The 18,725-nt window shown below is 36.0% G+C and overlaps 1 protein-coding gene across 1 annotated transcript; it reads left to right on the top strand.

Moving 5' to 3' along the window:
* Positions 1–351: 351 nt before the first annotated feature.
* LOC18428765 (transmembrane protein (Protein of unknown function DUF2359, transmembrane)) lies at positions 352–15,100 on the top strand. Its single transcript, XM_088856477.1, has 10 exons — positions 352–1,134; positions 1,983–2,120; positions 7,203–7,391; positions 11,288–11,425; positions 11,787–11,905; positions 13,184–13,316; positions 13,457–13,586; positions 13,813–13,892; positions 14,029–14,187; positions 14,561–15,100. The coding sequence occupies exons 1-10, from the start codon at positions 673–675 to the stop codon at positions 14,813–14,815; spliced, it is 1,803 nt and encodes a 600-aa protein (XP_088712603.1). The 5' UTR covers positions 352–672; the 3' UTR covers positions 14,816–15,100.
* The last annotated feature ends 3,625 nt before the right edge of the window (positions 15,101–18,725 follow it).

Below are 18,725 nucleotides of genomic sequence, written 5' to 3'. Positions count from 1 at the left end.
GGGAGGCACCCAGGACCACGAGACATCTTTGATGGACAAGGGCAATATCGTCATTCTTAAGCACGCGAGCAGAGAGCGAAGAGAGAGAAAGAGAAAGTAGAGAGAGAGAAACATGCCATTTATGTGGCCCCACTCAAACCTCGCTGCAAATAGTACGCGCAGACGGTTTTCTATCTTTGCTCTGAAAACTCTAAATTTGTAGATAATTCATCCTTCTCTCTCTAAAACTCTGATCTCTCTCTCTCTCTCTCTCTCTCTCTCTTATTGATTCCCTATCTCTCTCTAATACTCTTTTCTCTCTCATTAACTCTCTCTCTATTAATAGTACGGAGGGGCGGTTTTTCTGCAGGCGTAGATCTTCCTCAGGATATCGATTTTCACTCAAACCCTTCTCTTTCTCTCTCTAACTCACCCCTCTCTCTCTCTCTCTCTAAAAGCTTCTCCCTTTCCCTGTCTCTAACTGTAATAGCAGCACACAGACGTTCTTGTGCTTTAAATTAATCCCCTTCTCTCCGTTTCAGACACGGTAATTCTCCCATTTCTCTCTCTAAGATTCCTCCTCTCTTCTCTGTAGGCACAAATCCATCTCGCAAAATCTCTGTTTTCTTCTCGGGGGTTCTACTTTCTCTCTCTCTAACCCCTTTATCTTTCTCTCTCTAACACTTCCTCATCATGGAGGAGGCCTCTGCCGCTGCCCTCGAATCCATCACCATGGAGGACGCCTCTCATTCTAACCATGGTTGGCAGAAAGTCGTGTATCCAAAACGCCATAGAAAACAAGCCCTGAAAGACCAACAAAACCAGCACCCCGTTTCTGATCTCAATAAAATCAAGAGCAATGGCAATGAAAGCAACGTTTTTCGATCAGTGGAACAACAAGCAGAGGAAAGGCGTCGGAGGGTTGTGGAGGCTCAGAGGGCAAATGCCATTGCTGAATTGCCTGTGAAGAAAGATAGACTTTCTTTCTCATCAGATGATGAGAGTGATGAAGAGGGGGTGAAAAATAATGGGGTTTCGAATGGAGAGGAGAAGAAGGAGAAGGTGAAGAAACCCAAGAAGCCGAAGGTCACGGTTTCGGAGGCTGCTTCAAAGATTGATGCAGGGGATCTCTCTGTGTTTCTTGCTGATGTCTCGGTGAGTTCCTCTTTCTCTCTCTTCATTTCTATGAATTTGTTTGGTGATTGAATGATTGTTGCAGCTCTCTCGCTCTTTCTTTTCCCATGACCCCATTGGTGTAAATCTCTTTGCGATTAATGCCCTTCTTGCTCTCTCTTCCATTTGTGTAAGTCTATGAATCTGTTTGCTGATTCATTATCCTTTTTCTCTTATGTATATATCTCACTCGATTGGCTATTGCTTGCTCTCATATGTGTGGGAGAACTGAATTCGATTTGGTTATGAACCTTTTTTTTTTAGAATTCAATTGGTTTTATGAGAAATGGGATTGTAAAGAAGAAATAATAATATCTCCCTATGACTTATTTATATTTATGTGCTAATTGGACTTAATGATTCATATTGGTGCTCTAATTAGATAATTTATCGATACCCTTTTTGAATTCTCCATGAACTAAAACATATTTATGTTTTTCTTCTATCCTTTTATTTCTCTTTGGGTTTGATTGCTAGCTTTGCTGGTGTATGAATCAACCCATGGTGGGGTGTTATGATGAGCAAATTTCTCTTTGGGTTTGATTGCTAGCTTTGCTGGTCTATGAATCAACCCATTGTGGGGTGTTATGATGAGCAAATGTGATGTTGAGTTTGATTTGTACCATCCTTATTGTTACGGGATTTAATCCATGTGGGATTTCATGAAAACATGTGATCTTGGATATAATTTGTAACATCCTTGTTGTCTTCATTTCCTTTTCCCTTGGTATTCGAATTGCTTGTTGTCTATTTGTTTTTCTTATAGTATTTATATTGTTTTTCTTGTGCTGAATCTATCTTTTGTGGATTCTTACACTTTTCTGGTGCAGGCTTCGTACGAGACACAACCGGATATTCAACTCATGAGATTTGCTGATTATTTTGGGCGTGCATTTGCTCCTGTTAGCGCCTCTCAATTCCCATGGACCAAGCTGTTCAAGGAGTCTTCTGTTTCCAAGATTATTGATGTGAGTAGTTATTTCATTTACCACCCCTCTCTGTGTGTGTGTCCGGACCTTATCTGCATACTACAAAACTTTTCTGCTTCCTCCCAGATGTGTAAGGGACTGTTTCAATTTTGTTTACAACGTTTTTTGGTTCTGAACATCTATGCATTTCTTTATGTTTTTGTTCTTATTTTTATTCCTTTTGTTTCTCTGAATGGAAATGAGGATAAAATGATTCGTGAATTAACTATCTCAATAAATATTTAGGTTTTTATTAGTTTTTTCATTGATTCTTGCAAAAAGTTGAAGGAGTCTAGTTGAGCATTGCATATATTTTGATCACCTAATTCGTAAGGTGATTATTATTGCGATGGCATGGATGATGAATCTTGAAATGGAGCCCAAGACTTTTAGAAACAATTGAATAATTTTTGCAAAATATTTGCTGTCTAGGAGAAAATTGAAGGAGTTTTATTGCCAGGTTTTTTCCTTGTTAGATGGATTTGTTTCATCTTTGAAATAGTTGTTATCTACAATCATATTGGTTTGAAATTTTTTGAAATGTAAGTATGTGACCTCCCTGGTTTGTATGCCTTTTAAGATGATTAATTTTTAGTTTTTCTAAATCAGTAAATGAGAAGGGATTTGATACCAATGAATTGTTGATATCAATTAATGGGATATCAATTAATGGTGTGATCTTTTCATCTCCCAAGCACTCAAATAATATAATGACTCAAGACTAATACAAAATTTTTACCTGTTGGACTTAACATGATTGCTGCAATTGTGATCAGCATAATCAAGTGCTGACACAATTGGGACCTCAAGTTTTGTTTCCTGTTGTCTAGATTCTGAAATCTTTTGAAGAGTTGTCAGGTGAGAATTTGATGAATTTCAACACTGCAATGACCATAGGATTATTATTAGATTTGTTTGAATTGGAACTTGGAGAATACTCTTGATGGCTCTCATAAGTTGACATTTTGACTATAACTGTCCTTTGTTTGAAAATTCCCACCCTCTGGCATCTAAAGTTGTACGCTATGCGTGAGAACAATGAGGTTTAGTGCCTTATGTTTAATTTTATTTTGAGGACATAATTACAAATCATGAATGACACAAGTTTTTAGTTATCTGGAACAGCCAACACCAGAACCAACAGTGGGACCTTTATGGAACTTTTTGAGCTTCATCCCATCTTTTTTCCCCTAATTTTGGACAGGGTTATTATTTCTGTGTTCATACCATTTTACAGGTATCTCACCCAATTTTGTAGAGAAATAGTTGAAGTCGGATGTTTTGGGAATTGTAAAGAGCGCCCAATCCATGACCAGCCTTATTTATCTCTTGTAACTTTCGCAAATGTAATACACAATTGTTTGCCTTGTTCAAGAAAAAAAAGGACTGGTTTCATGTGTAAGAAATGAAGCAATGAAGCATATTTTCTTGGAACTTTCGGGACACATGGTTATTGAAAGAGTATATAGAATCTCTCATGGGATTAATAAATAGAATGTAATTTCCAGTTGGCTGACTTGGATCCTAAGGTTGTTGAGATTATGTTAGGTTCATGAGGTTCTGTGGAGCCAAATAATGATTACAGCGAAAAGAAATTGGGGCTAGCTGACTCGGACTCGACAGGCTGCCATATCCGGAACACCCAAAACTTGGGGTGTATATATTTTATTAGTAATTAATTATAATTGATTCAATGTTTGTCTAAATTAATTATAATTCATTTCATAATTAGTTTTGCATAACTTTGTATGTTTTTATGAAATTTAAGGATTTCACAATTTTCTATTTTTCTCCGAAATTCTGACAAAATGATGTCCATCCAGTTTTTTTATTTTTTCTATACTTCAATAACTTTTTTCACATCTTTTATGTACTTGTTATGTTGTTGGTTATTTCCCCCCTTTTTTTATTTGACTCTTTTAGATTCTCAGTCTGGACTTGGGCGAGTTGATTCTCACTTAGAGTGCGGGTACTCAGCCCAAGCCATGCTTTAAAACAGATTGAATAATACTGTGATTTAGGAAAGTGCCAAGAAAATATTGCAGGACTGTGAGGGATGCATCTAAAGTCCAATGAGGCAAGGTTTTATTTGTTTATTTGTTTTTGAATCTACCTGATTGTTCATTATGGGACATTGTCGTCGGACTTCTAAGCCTATTAATTATTTTTTAAATTCTAATTGTTAAGCATTATTCGTCCTTATTGGACTTGTGGGATGAAGAAGCCTTCGTTGATCTTCCATGTATTGAATTTTATTAACAACTATGGAATAAATTTAGGGTACATCTGTTTGTTGATGAACGTGAAACGAAAGTTTTGTGAGAGTGCTAGGACATCAGAGACTGATTGCCATTCTAAGCCAATGAGAGTTTGTGCCATTTGGCATTTAAAAGAAGAAAAGATGATGGAGCTTGTATAATTCTTGATAGGTGGGAATTGTGGGCTTATTAGCTACTCCAATATTTTGATGCTGTGAACAATAAATCATTGTTAAAAAATTCAGCCCCCGCCCCGCACCTAGGCGGGTGCCCTGGCTGTCCTTTCTTCTAGGCACCTAACTAGGCGGCCAACTCCCTGGCACCTTGGAGCAACTTCACCGAGGGTGGAAAAATGCCCTTGGCCGGGGGCATATTTTGGGATTGTTTTTTTGAGATTTCCCCCCTAATAAGGTGGAAAAGGGTTTGGGGGGACATTTTTGTCCCCCAAAATCCCTCTTGCATCCTAGAGAGAGAATGTAGATGATGCCCCATTGTGTTTGAGAGAGAGAGATAGGGAGGGAGCGAGGACAATGCCCCCTGTGATTGATCGTGTTTGTGAGAGAGAGAGAGAGAGAGAGAGAGAGAGAGAGTGTTAGGACCGTCCTTTTTGATAGCTAAAACCGCATTTTGGGCAGAAAATTTATGAAAATTTTGAGCAGAAAATTTTAGTTGAATTTCGAACTTCAAAAATTTATGAAAGTTTTGGCCCAGTGTCATGTTGGATTTTTGTGGGCATCTTTGGATGTGATTTAGCTTGAAAACCTTTTGAGTTTGGCTTTTGTGAGAGAGAGAGAGAGAAGGGGGGTGGGGGGTGCTTGTTCCTTGGTGCCCAAGCCGGCTCTCAAAATGCCTAGGCATGTATCTTCGCTTTCTTGAACATTGAATAAATATTGAGTCCTTGCACTACTATTGGTCTTGAAGTTGTTGTACTTTGAACACACAAACTTGCAGTGTTTCAAAAAGCGCTAGGCGGCACTTAGGCAGCGGGGGGGGGGGGGGGGAAGGGGGGGGGGGGGAGGGGTTCTGGCCGCCCAGCGCCTAGGCGGGAGCCCAGAACCTGGGTGGCCTAGTAGATTTTTTTTTTTGGGTTTTCTCTATCTAAAATAGTCTCTAATGGGTTTTAGGTTTCAAATGAACCGAAAACCCACAATTTTACCCCTTTAGTATTAAAAAAATGACACAAAAATACCTTCAAGGAGCCGTATTTCTGCCTTTGGGCGGGGCGCGGCCCTGGGTGGTCGCCTAGGTGGGTTTAGGCAGGCGCCTTGGGATATCTCCCTAGTTTGGCTGCCTATGCCTGGGCAATACACTCAGGTCTTCTGGATTGCCTAGGCGTTGGGCGGTCCGATTTTTAAAACAATGCTAACTTGATTTGATTATGCCTTTATCAATGGGGATCTGCATGAGGTGGTGTACATTTTTTCGACTTTTGGTTATTGCTATCAAATATTTTACTCATTTCTTGGTTTTTTAAGGCATTATACTCAAAGAGGCTTTTGATGCTTACATTGAGAAGTTTTGCATGTCAAAAATAGCATTTGGCCTCCTCTAGGTGTTGGTGTGCTAACTTAATCTCACTTCTTCGAGCTGGACAATGGCAGTCATTGTTTGTACTGATGGTGTCGTGTCTACTGTCTATGGCCAGGTGGCTCTATCTTGGCTTAAGCCTCTCTTAGTTCGATACCCTTGATGTCACAATTGTTGTATTTTTTAGCCCTGGATGTTTTTGGATGTCCTTGTTTTTGTGTACCTCCATAGTATAACTCATAGTCAATATGACATTTTACTCTTCTGAACACCGTAATCCAAAATTCTTTGCTGAAATGGGTGATCGTTTTATTGGCCCTACCCATTTTTTGACAATTTGTTGTGACCATTGTGTATTTGACACTGGTCAGCAAAAATCATGGATATGTTTTATGTTCATTTGTCACTTTAACTACTTAGAAGTCGAAGCCCTGGGAAGTTCATGCCACAATCTGAGACATTTGCTCCTCCCCTTAGCATCTTCTGATTTCTTTATCAACACAACTTCAGCTTATTACCTATTTTGGTTGATAGTGGATAGTTTGTTTAGGTAACTTGTTGATCTGCCATGGGGTACAATGTTTTTGTACAATATTTCTTATAGAAGATTTAGATGTGGGACACGGACTTAAAATCCTATAGATGACTAATTTTGCGCTACATGAAACAAGTGTGGACAGGTAGTTGGGCTCTGTGCACTCCTTTCAAATCTGGGTGTTTATTGTCATCCGTTTACACCATTAGATTGTGAAATTCTAATTGTCTTTCAAATTGCATGCAGTGGTTAGGGTACCCAGATGAAGCTCTGTGTCTGCTTGTCATTTCATTATGCAGGAAATCCTTTCTATTATATCTTGTTATCTTGTTATCTCACATTCCCATCTTTCATCCTATTGATAACTAGTCTGCAGTATACCAAAGATCTAGATCGAGATCGGTAGTGGTATGTATACCCTTGCTGGATTGTTGAACACCTGGTTTGGTTTGATTGGATTGGTTTGCAGTGTCTTGTTTCTCTATATTTGTCTACGTCATTAACTTGTTTTCTTTGAGGCAGTGTTTTGTCTTCTTCTCTGAATTATCTTGTAAGGGTAAATGGAACTATTGGCCATTTCACGCACACTAGGGAAATAATTTTTCATTGACATTAATGAAGTTATTTTTTGCCTTTTGAAAATATTACATTTTCAAAACTTGGAAAGAATTAGTTGATTGTGTTCTATTAATTTTTGTTGCTTTTAATTAGTTGATAGGAAATGGCTGCTTTTTATATGAATTTTCTTTTTGTTTTCTACAGATACCCCTGTGTCATATCCCTGACGATGTTTACAAAACATCAGTTGACTGGATTGGTAAGCGAAATGCTGATGCACTTGGTGAATTTGCCTTGTGGGCATTGGATAATATTCTCACTGACGTTGGGGCCCAACAAGGAGGCCTTAAGAACGCAAAAAAATTGACTCAACAACCATCATATAGGGCACAGGTAATTTGAGTTTCCTTGTGTATATCAAGCTTTTATTGCAATGAAAAAAAGGTAATTATACTAGAAGTCAATGGGTGTGGCCTTTGATAGAGAAGCATGGAGGAACAAGATTCATGTAGCCAACCCCAAATAATTGGGATAAGTCTTGGATGATGATGATGATGATACTAGAAGTTAATGGGCTATGAAACACAATTGTTCATGGGGGTCATCAATCTCTAATGAAGGGATGGATGGCAATGGAGATCAGGACCCACTATATGGGTCATGTCCTTTAGAAGGCGCTACTCTCTCACTACTGTTATCCATCATTTCATAGGACAGTGATGATCCCAACATACTATGGTCTTCTATTGTCAATTACATATGTGCTATCTAATAGTGTCTCTTTGGAAGCATTGTTTCCTCTATCCTAGTACAACGTGCATTCTTATTTATCATATTCTTCTTTTCTTCCTCCCTTGAAGAGCTCTTTAGTACCCAATGAAAATTTAAATTTTAGCAGGCTTTTGTTGCATCAGGTGATGCACCTATTCATATGCTGTCCCCCTTCCAAATTCTGTCTTAGATATGGAATGTGGATCCACAATTTCATAGGTTGATATTCTTGATCATCATGATCATGAATGTGAAAAAGAAATTGAATGGATTTAAATTTTGTTTTGTTTTGGGGCCATTAGTTTTATTTCTTCTCAGATCATCAGATTTGGGACATTTTTTTGTGGTGCAAGATTATGGTCCTAAGCTGAAATGTGTTTGAGTAACAATATATGTTTCAAATCCTAAATCCCTGAAAAAACAGGGTGGACTCGAATCTGGGGACACACAATAAAGTTTTTATTTATTTATTTATTCTCAGAAATTTACTTGACGCGCTAAATTAAATGCAAAAGTATCTCCTCCTCCTTTTATGTACATATATATATGAAAAATATAAAGAGATCATTCAGTTTTGGCACAAGGAGGTTACAATCACTCTTACCTATCAGATTTTAAATTGGCTAGTTATGAATGTGTCACTAACTAGATTTAAAATTCAAAACAAATTTCTTGAACATCATGACAACTCAAATTGTCCAATTTGAAATCGGATGGTTAGAGGTATTTGTGACCTCTTTGTAACAAAGGTAAATGGTGTCATAGTATACAATCCCATATATATATACATAAACACACACATATAGGGTGCGGTTTGTATAGAGCCTAGGCTCTAAACAATCAAATTAGTGCCTACCTTCAAACAGTGTCGAGAAATGTGGTTTCAATATTGGAAATCTTGGTGATAGCCTTAAAATATATTTTCATCCTTATTTATGAAGTTTAAAGCTTAAAAAATAGTGTAGATCGACAGATCTATGAAAACTTGAAAATCTGGAAAATTGACGGTCCAAAAATGCGTTACAAAATACGCTATTTCCAAAACTTGAAATCAATTTTTTTTTCATGTCCATGGATATTGATGTCGAGATGATCAATTTGAGGTAATTTGAGCATCAAAACAACATCTTCTAGTGAAATTTTTGAGATAGGCTTTAATTTGATTGTTTAGAGCCTCGATTCTAAATAAACTTTTCCCATACGTGTGTGTATATATATATATATATATATATATATATATATATATGGGAAATGATCTAATGCAACGGTTGTATAGTAGTATAATACAACCACACCTCTAGAAAACCATATTTTTGGCATTTGTATGACTCCAAATTTTGCACACACATTCTCGTCATCCTCATAATCAATCCTATGAATTTTTCTTTCAATTTGTACCCTAGATGTGGTCAATATTAGTGCCCATCCAACAATGAATCTCGAGCTCCATTTGGTGAATTTCAAGACCTAGGCCTTAACAAATTCAAAAACTTTTTTTTCTTTTTTAGCATTATTAATCTAATGATGATAACGTTATATAAAAATTTTGGGAATAAAAAAATCCTTATGGGGCCTATATCTAACCATCTCAATAAAATGGACGATATATATTAATTGGGCGAGAATGAAAGCTTTCTATAGCATTTTTTCAAAATTTTCTTTTTTGTGATCATTCTTCAAAATGAAAAGAGTGTACATTTAAAAATTCGTGTCAAACAAATGTCATACAACTATACAATCGTTTCATGAAATCATTTCCCTATATATATATATATATATATATATATATATATATATATATATATATATATATATATATAGAAAATGCTGAGATTAGCTCACTAGCTGATATGAACATATGAGCCCAACGGCCTATAATATATCTGGGCTGATCTTACGGTCACGACCTCATTTTGTATCTGAATTTTAATTTTTTTTTCTACGGATCCAAATCACTTGAAATTTTAGGTGTGTATTTTTTTACAAAAGCAGAATTTAATAAAAATATCAAAAAATGATTTGCAAGAAATAAATTGATCAAAATACCCTTGAAACATTTTTGGGGTATTTTGGCCAATTTATTTTTTTTTGAATTATTTTTAAATATTTTTATTAGGTGTGAATTGATGAGAAGAATGGACGCCTAAAATTTCAAGTTATTTGAAATTCAAACACAAAATGAGGTCGTGACCGTCAGATCGGCCCAAATTCAATCTGGGCCGTTGGGCTCATATGTTCATATGAGCTAGTGGGCTAATCTCAGCATTTTCTTATATATATATATATATATATATATATATATATATATATAGGGAAAAGATCCTTTCAGCCGATGGGCTGATAGAATAGTGTAAGCCTAACAAAATTTGGGCCGATCTGATCGTCATGATTGCATTTCGTATTTAAATTTTAATATTTTTTATACATTTTCAAATCACATGAAATTTGGGGCGTCTACTCTTCTTATATAAAAATATTAAAAAACTTATTCACAAACAATAAATTGATCAAAATACCTCCAAAATTTTCATGGGTGTTTTAGTCAATTTAATTTTTATGAAGTATTTTTTTGATATTTTTATTAGATTCACTTATGGTTTGAAGGTAGAAGCTTCAAATTTCAAGTGATTTGAATTCGTAAAAAAAAAAAAAAATTAAAATATAAAATGCAATTATGTTCATTGGATCGGCCCATATTCAATTTGGGCCATTGGGCGTTTACCGTAGCTGTGAGTTAGTGGGGTGGTATTTGAATTTTAATTTTTTTTTTTTTGTCAAGTGGAAATCACTTGAAATTTGGTGCGTTTACCTTTAAACCATAGGCAAATCTAATAAAAATATTTAAAAAATAATCCATAAAATTAAATAGACTAAAATACCACTGAAAATTTCAGGGGTATTTTGGTCAAATTTTTTTTTCCAGTAAGGGGCTCCTAGATGAGAAAGAATGGAAGTATCAAAATTCATACTATTTGGATTTTTAGAAAAAATTTAAAATTCAAATACAAAATGCAGTCGTGACTGTTCGATTGGCACAAATTCAATCTAGGCTGTTGGGCTTACTATTCCATCAGCCTAGGGCTTGACATGATCTTTTCCCATAAATATATATGTATACATGTAGCTTCCAAATCTTACTTTCAATCTTGGAGTCATTTGCAACTGGCAAGCATATTTCCTTGAACCATGTTAATTCTCCTTGAACTAAGTTTCCTGCATTTGAGTTGAAGCAAATTTTATTTTTATTCCATTTGATCTTATCTTATTTCAGATATTGGCTTACATATTGGCCCTTCTTGTGGGTCTGCATGACTTTTATTTTGTTTCCTTGAACTATATCATAGGGTATACTTTAAAATCGTATGATACTTATTTAAGGTCCTTTTTATTGTAAAATATTTACTAATATTTTGTTTCATATTGGTGTATTTACTGCGTCTAGTATAGCAAAGGAAGTGTGTCAATAATTTCTTACTGTTTTATGCGGCATGCCATGCGATGCATATTTCTTCCTGCAGGTGGCAATGTTTGTGGTTCTATCTATGGTTTTGAGGAAAAAGCCTGATATTCTTGTTAACCTGTTATCAACTTTGAAGACTAATGCAAAGTATCAGGGTCAAGATAAACTTTTGCTGACCATATGGATAGTTGGGCAGGTAATGCTCTTTAATTTGGTTTTAAAGCTCTCGAACTGCGGATAAACAATGAAGTTGCTGAGGGGTTTTAATATTTTCTAATATTAGGGAAATATACAGTCTTATGGACTGCAGAAAACCATTATATCTATTGGGTTATGACCAAAAGGTGAGATGGTCGATAATATTGGTGAGATAGTGCGAACGACCATCACAATCGTGTTCTGTATTGGTGGGTCCTACTATCTCCCCATGTCATCCATTATTTCATCTGAGTGTCATGATGCAGTTGACTGTTGTTGCTACAGTCATTGTACTGCAGTATACTATTTAATATTTAGGTTTTTAGACCGAGTTCATGAAATGGATGTTGGCTGGTCAGGCTTGCCAGGGTGACTTGGTAGTTGGAATGCTCCTTTGGGTACAACTTCTCTTGCCCATGACTTTGGGCAAATCAAGTAACCCTCTTTCCAGGGACTTGGTCTTACAGCTGCTTGAGAGGTTGGCTTCATTTACATTATTTCTTTAGTTTGTGTTTTTGAGTTTTACATCTAGTCATACACGTGGTTATTGGGAAGATACTTTTCTTTCGAATTTATTCATGACTATGTTTGAAATTATATGTTTTAGTTAAATTGTTTTTTAAAGTATTTTTCCTTATTGAAAAAAGGTATAGTAAGTTTTTATTTTTTATTTATTTATTTAAGTTATGGTGTGAGTAAGAGTTGAAATTTGATATGCTTTTGCAATGTAAAAATATGTATAATATCATCCAATAATTACAGTTAAATTTAATTTGTAAAATTTAAGGTATTTGTCTAAATTTTCAATAAACAGAAAAAAATAGTTTTTTTTATTAATTTTGTAAGTATAACTATTTAAGATAAATGGTGAATTTTTAAGGGTCTCCGAAATATTTGTTTAAGCTTTAAATGAAGGGTGCAGTTGGCATACGGATGCATCTGTAGCTGTAGAGGTAAGGTCCACCTTCAAATTTTGTCATGGTATATAATTTTGATGTGAAATGTTCTTAAGATTATCTCAAAATCTATTTTTATATCTAATTATAAAATTTTAAATTTAAAAAATGGTTAAAATCAAGTTGATCTATAAACATATGAAAATCTTGAAAATGGACGGTGTAGATAATATGTTGTAAAATGCACTATTTCCGAAACTTAAAATCTATTTATTTTTCATGGTCATACATCTCGATGGCGAGATGATCAATCAAAGGGTTTTTCAACATTAAAACTACCTTTTCCGATGGATTTTTGAGGTGCATCCGTAGTTCTACATTATAAGGTCTCATCCTTATATAAACTTTTTTCTTCGTTTATATAACAATATTTATATTGGTTCTGCAACTCCTATTCTTGTGAAATTGACAGGATAACACTATTATTTCTTTGTCTCTTTTATTGGAATAGCTAGAATTCCCATTTGTTTTATAGTAAAATGACTGTATTATATTTCGGGATTGTTTATAAAGAGATAATTTATTTTTATTACAAGGAGGTCACAACTAGTTCGGGATAATTAAGGTTTTGTTTTATGCTTTAGATATGTCATAACCATTCCCAAGTTTTTCTCAAATTTCCTATCTTTGAGGGTACCTAAAGAAATAAAAGATAAAGCATGATAAAATTGGGATAAATACATAGATAGTAATGCCCATGGAAGTAATCAGGATAAATTTCCTATAAAAATGTAAGCTAGAGATTTGTTAAACTTACTGCCCTCATTTATGTCACACTTGTGCTTTTTTTTTTTTGGCAGAATTTTTGCATACCCAAAGGCCCGGCCTATCTTAGTGAATGGAGCTGTGAGAAAGGGTGAGCGCTTGGTTCCTCCTCCTGTGCTCGAGTCTTTATGGCTGGTTACATTCCCTGCACCTTCAGCACGCATCAAGGTGAGCCAGAGATTGTGAAGTCAAGTACTGTTTTCTAATAGACAGAGCGTGATGAGATGAGTTCAATGCGTCTTCTCTATTTGGCAAATAAACCACAAATCATTTGGATCCAGGCTATAATTCTTTTTAATTTTGTGCAGGCAACTGAAAGATTCGAGGCAGTATATCCATCACTGAAGGAGGTGGCTCTAGCAGGATCCTGGGGAAATAAATGGGTTACAAGAACTGCAGAACAACTTTTGCCTAATGCACTTGCAGCAATAGATGACAGTAAGTCCTAATTTTTTACACTCAAACCTCTCTCTCTCTCTCAACACATTGGCTGAAGAAGTCGGTACAGATAAATGAGATAGAGCTGGAAGCAGGTATAGAGTGATACCGGGATTACAATGAGGAAATTAAAAGACGTCCACTTTTTACTCATCTGGAGCATAAGCCAATGGGAGTCTTTCTTTTCCATGGGATGTTAAGTTTGAGACTGTTCTTTTTCATGCAGGTAACCAAGCACTATCTGATGAAGCAATTGACATTTTCTTGTGGTGCCTGAGAAACAGTTACCGATGTTACAAGCAATGGGTGTGTCCTGTGTTTTCTTTTTCCACTTTGTCAAAAAGCGCATCTTGTGATTGTTCGATACCTTTTGTTGATTTATCATCTGAATCTTTGTCTTTTTCTTTGTTTTTCTCTAATCATCTCCAATACCAATAATCAGGAGGACCTTTACTTGGATCACATATATGGAAGCATAACCATTTTACATAAGCTTTCAGAGAAATGGGGGGATACCTCTTTCAAGCTTTGGGAAGGGGAGAGTGAAAAGAAAGTTGCACTCGAAAGGCTAGGGCTGGCCCTCACAGCCATGAGGGTGAAGGTACAATTATACATAACAACTCATACCTGAGTATGCTATAATCCATTGGAGTATATTGCAGGTGCTCCAAAGGGCTATCTGCTGTCCCTTCCCAACGACAGGCGGTGGAGATTATTTTATGTGGATGAATGGCTTGATAGGCCACACCAAGGTCCACTGTCCACTGTCATGAACGGGTGGGGGATATTGAGGATCATGCGCCATACTCCATTGGGTTGTAATGTACCTTAAAATACTTATAATGGCTTGTTTTGTCTTGCCTCATAATGACAGGTCAAAACAAGAAACTCACATAAAAAGTGAAACCAATATAGCCATCAAGTTGGACCATGTTTTAGTTTCTAACTTTCAATATGTTTTTCTCTCTACACAGAACCAACTCGCCTTGAAAGGTGAGGCAGAATATGACGGTGATGACGCTCCAATCCGAAGTGCTGAAAAGTATTGCAGTGTTCTAATGAGAAGGCTTCCTCGTAGTCGTGGTGGTTGTGTCAAGGGATGCCTCAAGGGCGGGGTGTTCTTTCTCACACTTGGTGTTGCAGTTTATGCAGCTATAGCATCGCCATATTTGGAATCTTTGGATTGGAAGAAGGTGTCAGTCATGTTCGGATCGCCACAGTCCTTCTGAAGTTAATGGCTTGGCCATCAGTTTTGTTGATGCCATTGTCATAGAGAGAGAGAGAGAGAGAGAGAGAGAGAGAGAGAGAGAGAGAGACTTTTGAACTAACAGGGGACGAGCTGTTGATAGTTTCTTTCTTTTAGGTGGGTTTGTGGTTTTTTCCTCTTTCCTGCTTTTATTGTGTAGTTAGTGTTTGTGTTTCTGGGTTGTGAAATGCATGGATAGTTCAGGGTTGGGCCCTGGTTGTTGCTGGCTTATTAATTCAATGATGGATTATATGAATTTTGTATTTCATTTGAGGTTTGTGTTACACTGCTGGAATGTGGAAAGTTGGATTCCCTCCATAACGGGAAGAATCTCTCATCTATTTTCTCATGATCAATAAAGGATGCATCAATTTAGATTTCATTATTCGAGAAGTAGAGCTCTCTCACATACGAAGTAGCATCTGCTCGGGAAAGGGGCTTGGGTTGTGGTGGTGGCCACATTGTGGTTTCTTTTCTTATCACTAAACACCACGGCATGAATACCATCAAAAAGCTAACCCTTAATCTACTTGAAAAACTGTGCAACGACCTGTATTCTTTATTGAGTTACCCAAAAATAAAATATAAAGGGTGTCGTCTGCTCCCTTGAATCCTTGGTTAAAATCGATCAACCATATCTAGGACCATTCTTAGAACCCCAAAATTTTGAGTTGCAACTTGAACTTTTCCACCCGACTTTAGAAAAGAGAGAGCCAAGGAAATTCCAAAGGGAAAGTGTTCCAGTGAGTCAGTCAAAATATATCTCAAAGATGTATTTTCGATCCAAAATTTTAAGAGTTGATAATCTCAACCTATCCGTTTTCAAAAAATATAAATGGTATTTTTAGAATTCCTATTTTCACCGTCTGTTTGGACTTTATTGGATGTAACCTTTTTTGATATCCGACTCTCAGGTCGATGTTAGATCGACAAGGGATGGCACGGTAATAAGTGAGTCGGCTAAATTACCAAAACTATGTCCAATTCCAAATGAATGTCATGATTTGTAACCTACTCAACTTTAGAAAACAAAGAGGAAAGGAAAATTGCTTGGGAAAATGATGTCTTACTCTAATGGATATTTGGGAAAACCTTTTGCAGAAAGATTGATCGTTTCTGCCGCTTGGATCCAAAATTGGGCCGGAACGATTCTTATCTAGAAATTGGATTCTCTATTTCCGGGTTTAAAGCAGATATTGTTTTTTCTCGCCGCAAGTTAAAAAAACAACTTTCATGAAAAAGTCTTTCATTGAGGGGAACGAATTTTTCATTAAAATGGGCCTCTAGCCCGTTGTTAGCCTCCAAAAGTCTACGGGTACGGGTCGGGTCCAACTGGACCCGGACTTGGACCTAGACCCAAACTCGAAAGCATTTAAATCCGTGTTTTCGACCCAGATCTGACATGCCAGGTCCAAATGGTGGACCCAAACGCTCACCCGTGTCGGGTAAACCCGGCCGGTCCCAGGTTGGGTTTGTGTCCATTGCCACCCCTAACGAAGTAGTAAGGCACAAGTACTCTCTGTCTCAAACTATGAAAGGGGTATTTTTTTTGGAAAAATATACAATGAGATAATTTACTTTCTTGACCATTAGATGTGAAATTGGGCAGCATTTATTCCATTAACTAAGCTTAAACTTCAAAAAAATTGTTTTTAAGCTTTGTGACACATCCAAGCTGTCAATTTTCACAACAAATGGTTATAAATCGTTTTGATCTCCTTGTACCAAAAGTAAATAGTCTTATTATATACACTTCTATTTTTTGACCAATTTTTAAATATATACTATTTGCATTTTAATGTGCAATCACAAAAAATCTAAATTCGAAAGCATACCACAGAAAGCTTTTTTTTAGCCTAATTAATATAGGCCATTCATTTTAGTGAGATTCTTAGATCCAGGACTTCAAACGAAATTTTTTTTTTCTAAATTTTTTAAATAGCTTTATTATCATTAAATTAATAAATGAAAAAGAAAAAAATGATTTTGAATTTGTAAAGGCCTAGATCATGAAATTCACCAAATGTATGGTCTAGTTTATTATTGAGGGGCACTGATTTTGTTTTTTTGAAGTTAATTATAGGGATGGAGAGATTGTTAGTGTGCAAAATTTAGGGAAAAAAAAATGTTATGAAAATGATTATCTAGAAGTGTGGTTTCATCATATATCAATGACACGATGACATGAGACCATTGTGTGTGCATGTGGTTTCAATAAAGTTGCAACCTTAAATAATCCAATTAAGTTGCTCCTATAAATGGACGGTCCAGATAATGCGTTATAATATACACTATTTTTCAGACTCGAAATTATTTTTCTTTTCATATTCATACATCTAAATGTCGAGATGATCAATTAGAGGGTTTTCCAACATCAAAACAACCTTTTATGATGGATTTTTGAGGTGCACATTTAATTCTACATTTTAAAGTTGCAACCTTATATAAACGTTTTCATATATATACACCTCTCTAGTATAATTAATACTTATCGGCAGCATCACGAGGAAATAGAAATTTAGGGGAGATTGGGGAAGCAAATCCGTCGATACTAGGAAAGCAATTTGATTCTTTGTTATTGTATATATATTGTATTCACATAAACGATTTCTATGAGAAATGTTTGTTCCTGACGATCCAAACCAGTGTTTGGACCCGGATTTGCAGAGTGAACCGACCCTCCAAAATTGGGGAATCGCTTTAAATGTGAAAATTGGTCTATTAAAATAATTTCTTTTTAAAAAGTTAAAAAAAAAAAAAAAAATGCGGGAAATAGGCGATCTAGTTGCTTTGGTTCATCCGGTTCCCTAAGAAACTCCAAGTTAAACGGAACGATCCGGGTTCCAAAAAATGAACTGGGTTGGTTTGAACCAATTCTTGGTCTGGATTGGCAATCCTTAATCCCGACCAAGGGTTTTAAAAAATTTGATCCAAACAATAGGAACGTATTTGTATTGTTGCATCCAAATTCTATCCAAACAAAAACCTATTTTCTACGAAATGTTTTTTCTCATAGGAAAAACAACTGGAACAAAGTCTTCCCAACCTTTGGATGCTTAAATCTAAGTGTTTAGAACTTAAAAGGCAAAATTACAAATAACCCCCAAGACTTTCCATGCAACTTACCCTTAATCAAAATTTTGTCCTCACTTTTTATCTCAAATTTAACTTTTCTAGTAAACACCCCCAAGTCATAAAAAAGGTACAATGAAGACCAAAATACCATTTGGAAAGCATACGGTCAAGCATAAAATGGGGGACGGTCCAGCACTTTCCTTTTGGAAAGCATGTGGTCCGGCACAAAATAGGGGCAGTCCGACACTTTAGACATGCTGTTCAGCACAAAATGGAGGCGGTCCGGCACTTTAGGCATGTGGGCCAACACAAAATGGGGGCGATCCAGTACTATGTGCAATTTCGCAAAAAAAAAAATGATTTTTTTGACTTGAGAGGTATTAACTAGAAAAGTTTAATTTGTGGTAAAAGTTACTTAAAAAAAATCTTTTTGTTGGGGGTAGGTTTTCTAAAAAGTCTCATTTTGAGGGTTATTTATAATTTTTCGAACTTAAAATCTATCTTTTTCTTTTGAAAATAATCATCAAAAAAATACTCATCTACCTATTCTGAAGTGGATCAGATTGCCAAAAAAACCCTCCTATAGCTATTTTTCTCAAGGGAGCGAGCAAGTGTAGAGTGTTTTCACCAAGCATGGTTTGCATTTTGTTTGATTGCATTTGGTCGCTGAGTTTTGCTTCTAATGCCAGTTTGTCTACAAAGTGTACACACAATAAAAAATATATATTAAAATGACTTGATTATATGGTTCAACAATAAGAATTGAACATGAGATGTAACATTGGTAGTCAACTACTAACCACTCAAGTGCCTGATTC

The sequence above is a fragment of the Amborella trichopoda genome, chromosome 13 (assembly GCF_054954075.1).
Source record: "Amborella trichopoda isolate Santa Cruz 75 chromosome 13, AtrichopodaSantaCruz75HAP2 v2.0, whole genome shotgun sequence".
Lineage (NCBI taxonomy): Eukaryota > Viridiplantae > Streptophyta > Magnoliopsida > Amborellales > Amborellaceae > Amborella > Amborella trichopoda.
This window is presented reverse-complemented; position numbering and strand designations above follow the sequence as displayed.

What these genes read in the sequence shown, in the direction of transcription:
- LOC18428765 (XM_088856477.1), top strand. Translation starts at nt 673, where the DNA reads ATGGAGGAGGCCTCTGCCGCTGCCCTCGAATCCATCACCATGGAGGAC. An exon ending in TGTTTCTTGCTGATGTCTCG is followed by an intron (nt 1,135 to 1,982) that starts GTGAGTTCCTCT and finishes TTTCTGGTGCAG; the next exon opens with GCTTCGTACGAGACACAACC. An exon ending in ACTTGCAGCAATAGATGACA is followed by an intron (nt 13,587 to 13,812) that starts GTAAGTCCTAAT and finishes TTTTTCATGCAG; the next exon opens with GTAACCAAGCACTATCTGAT.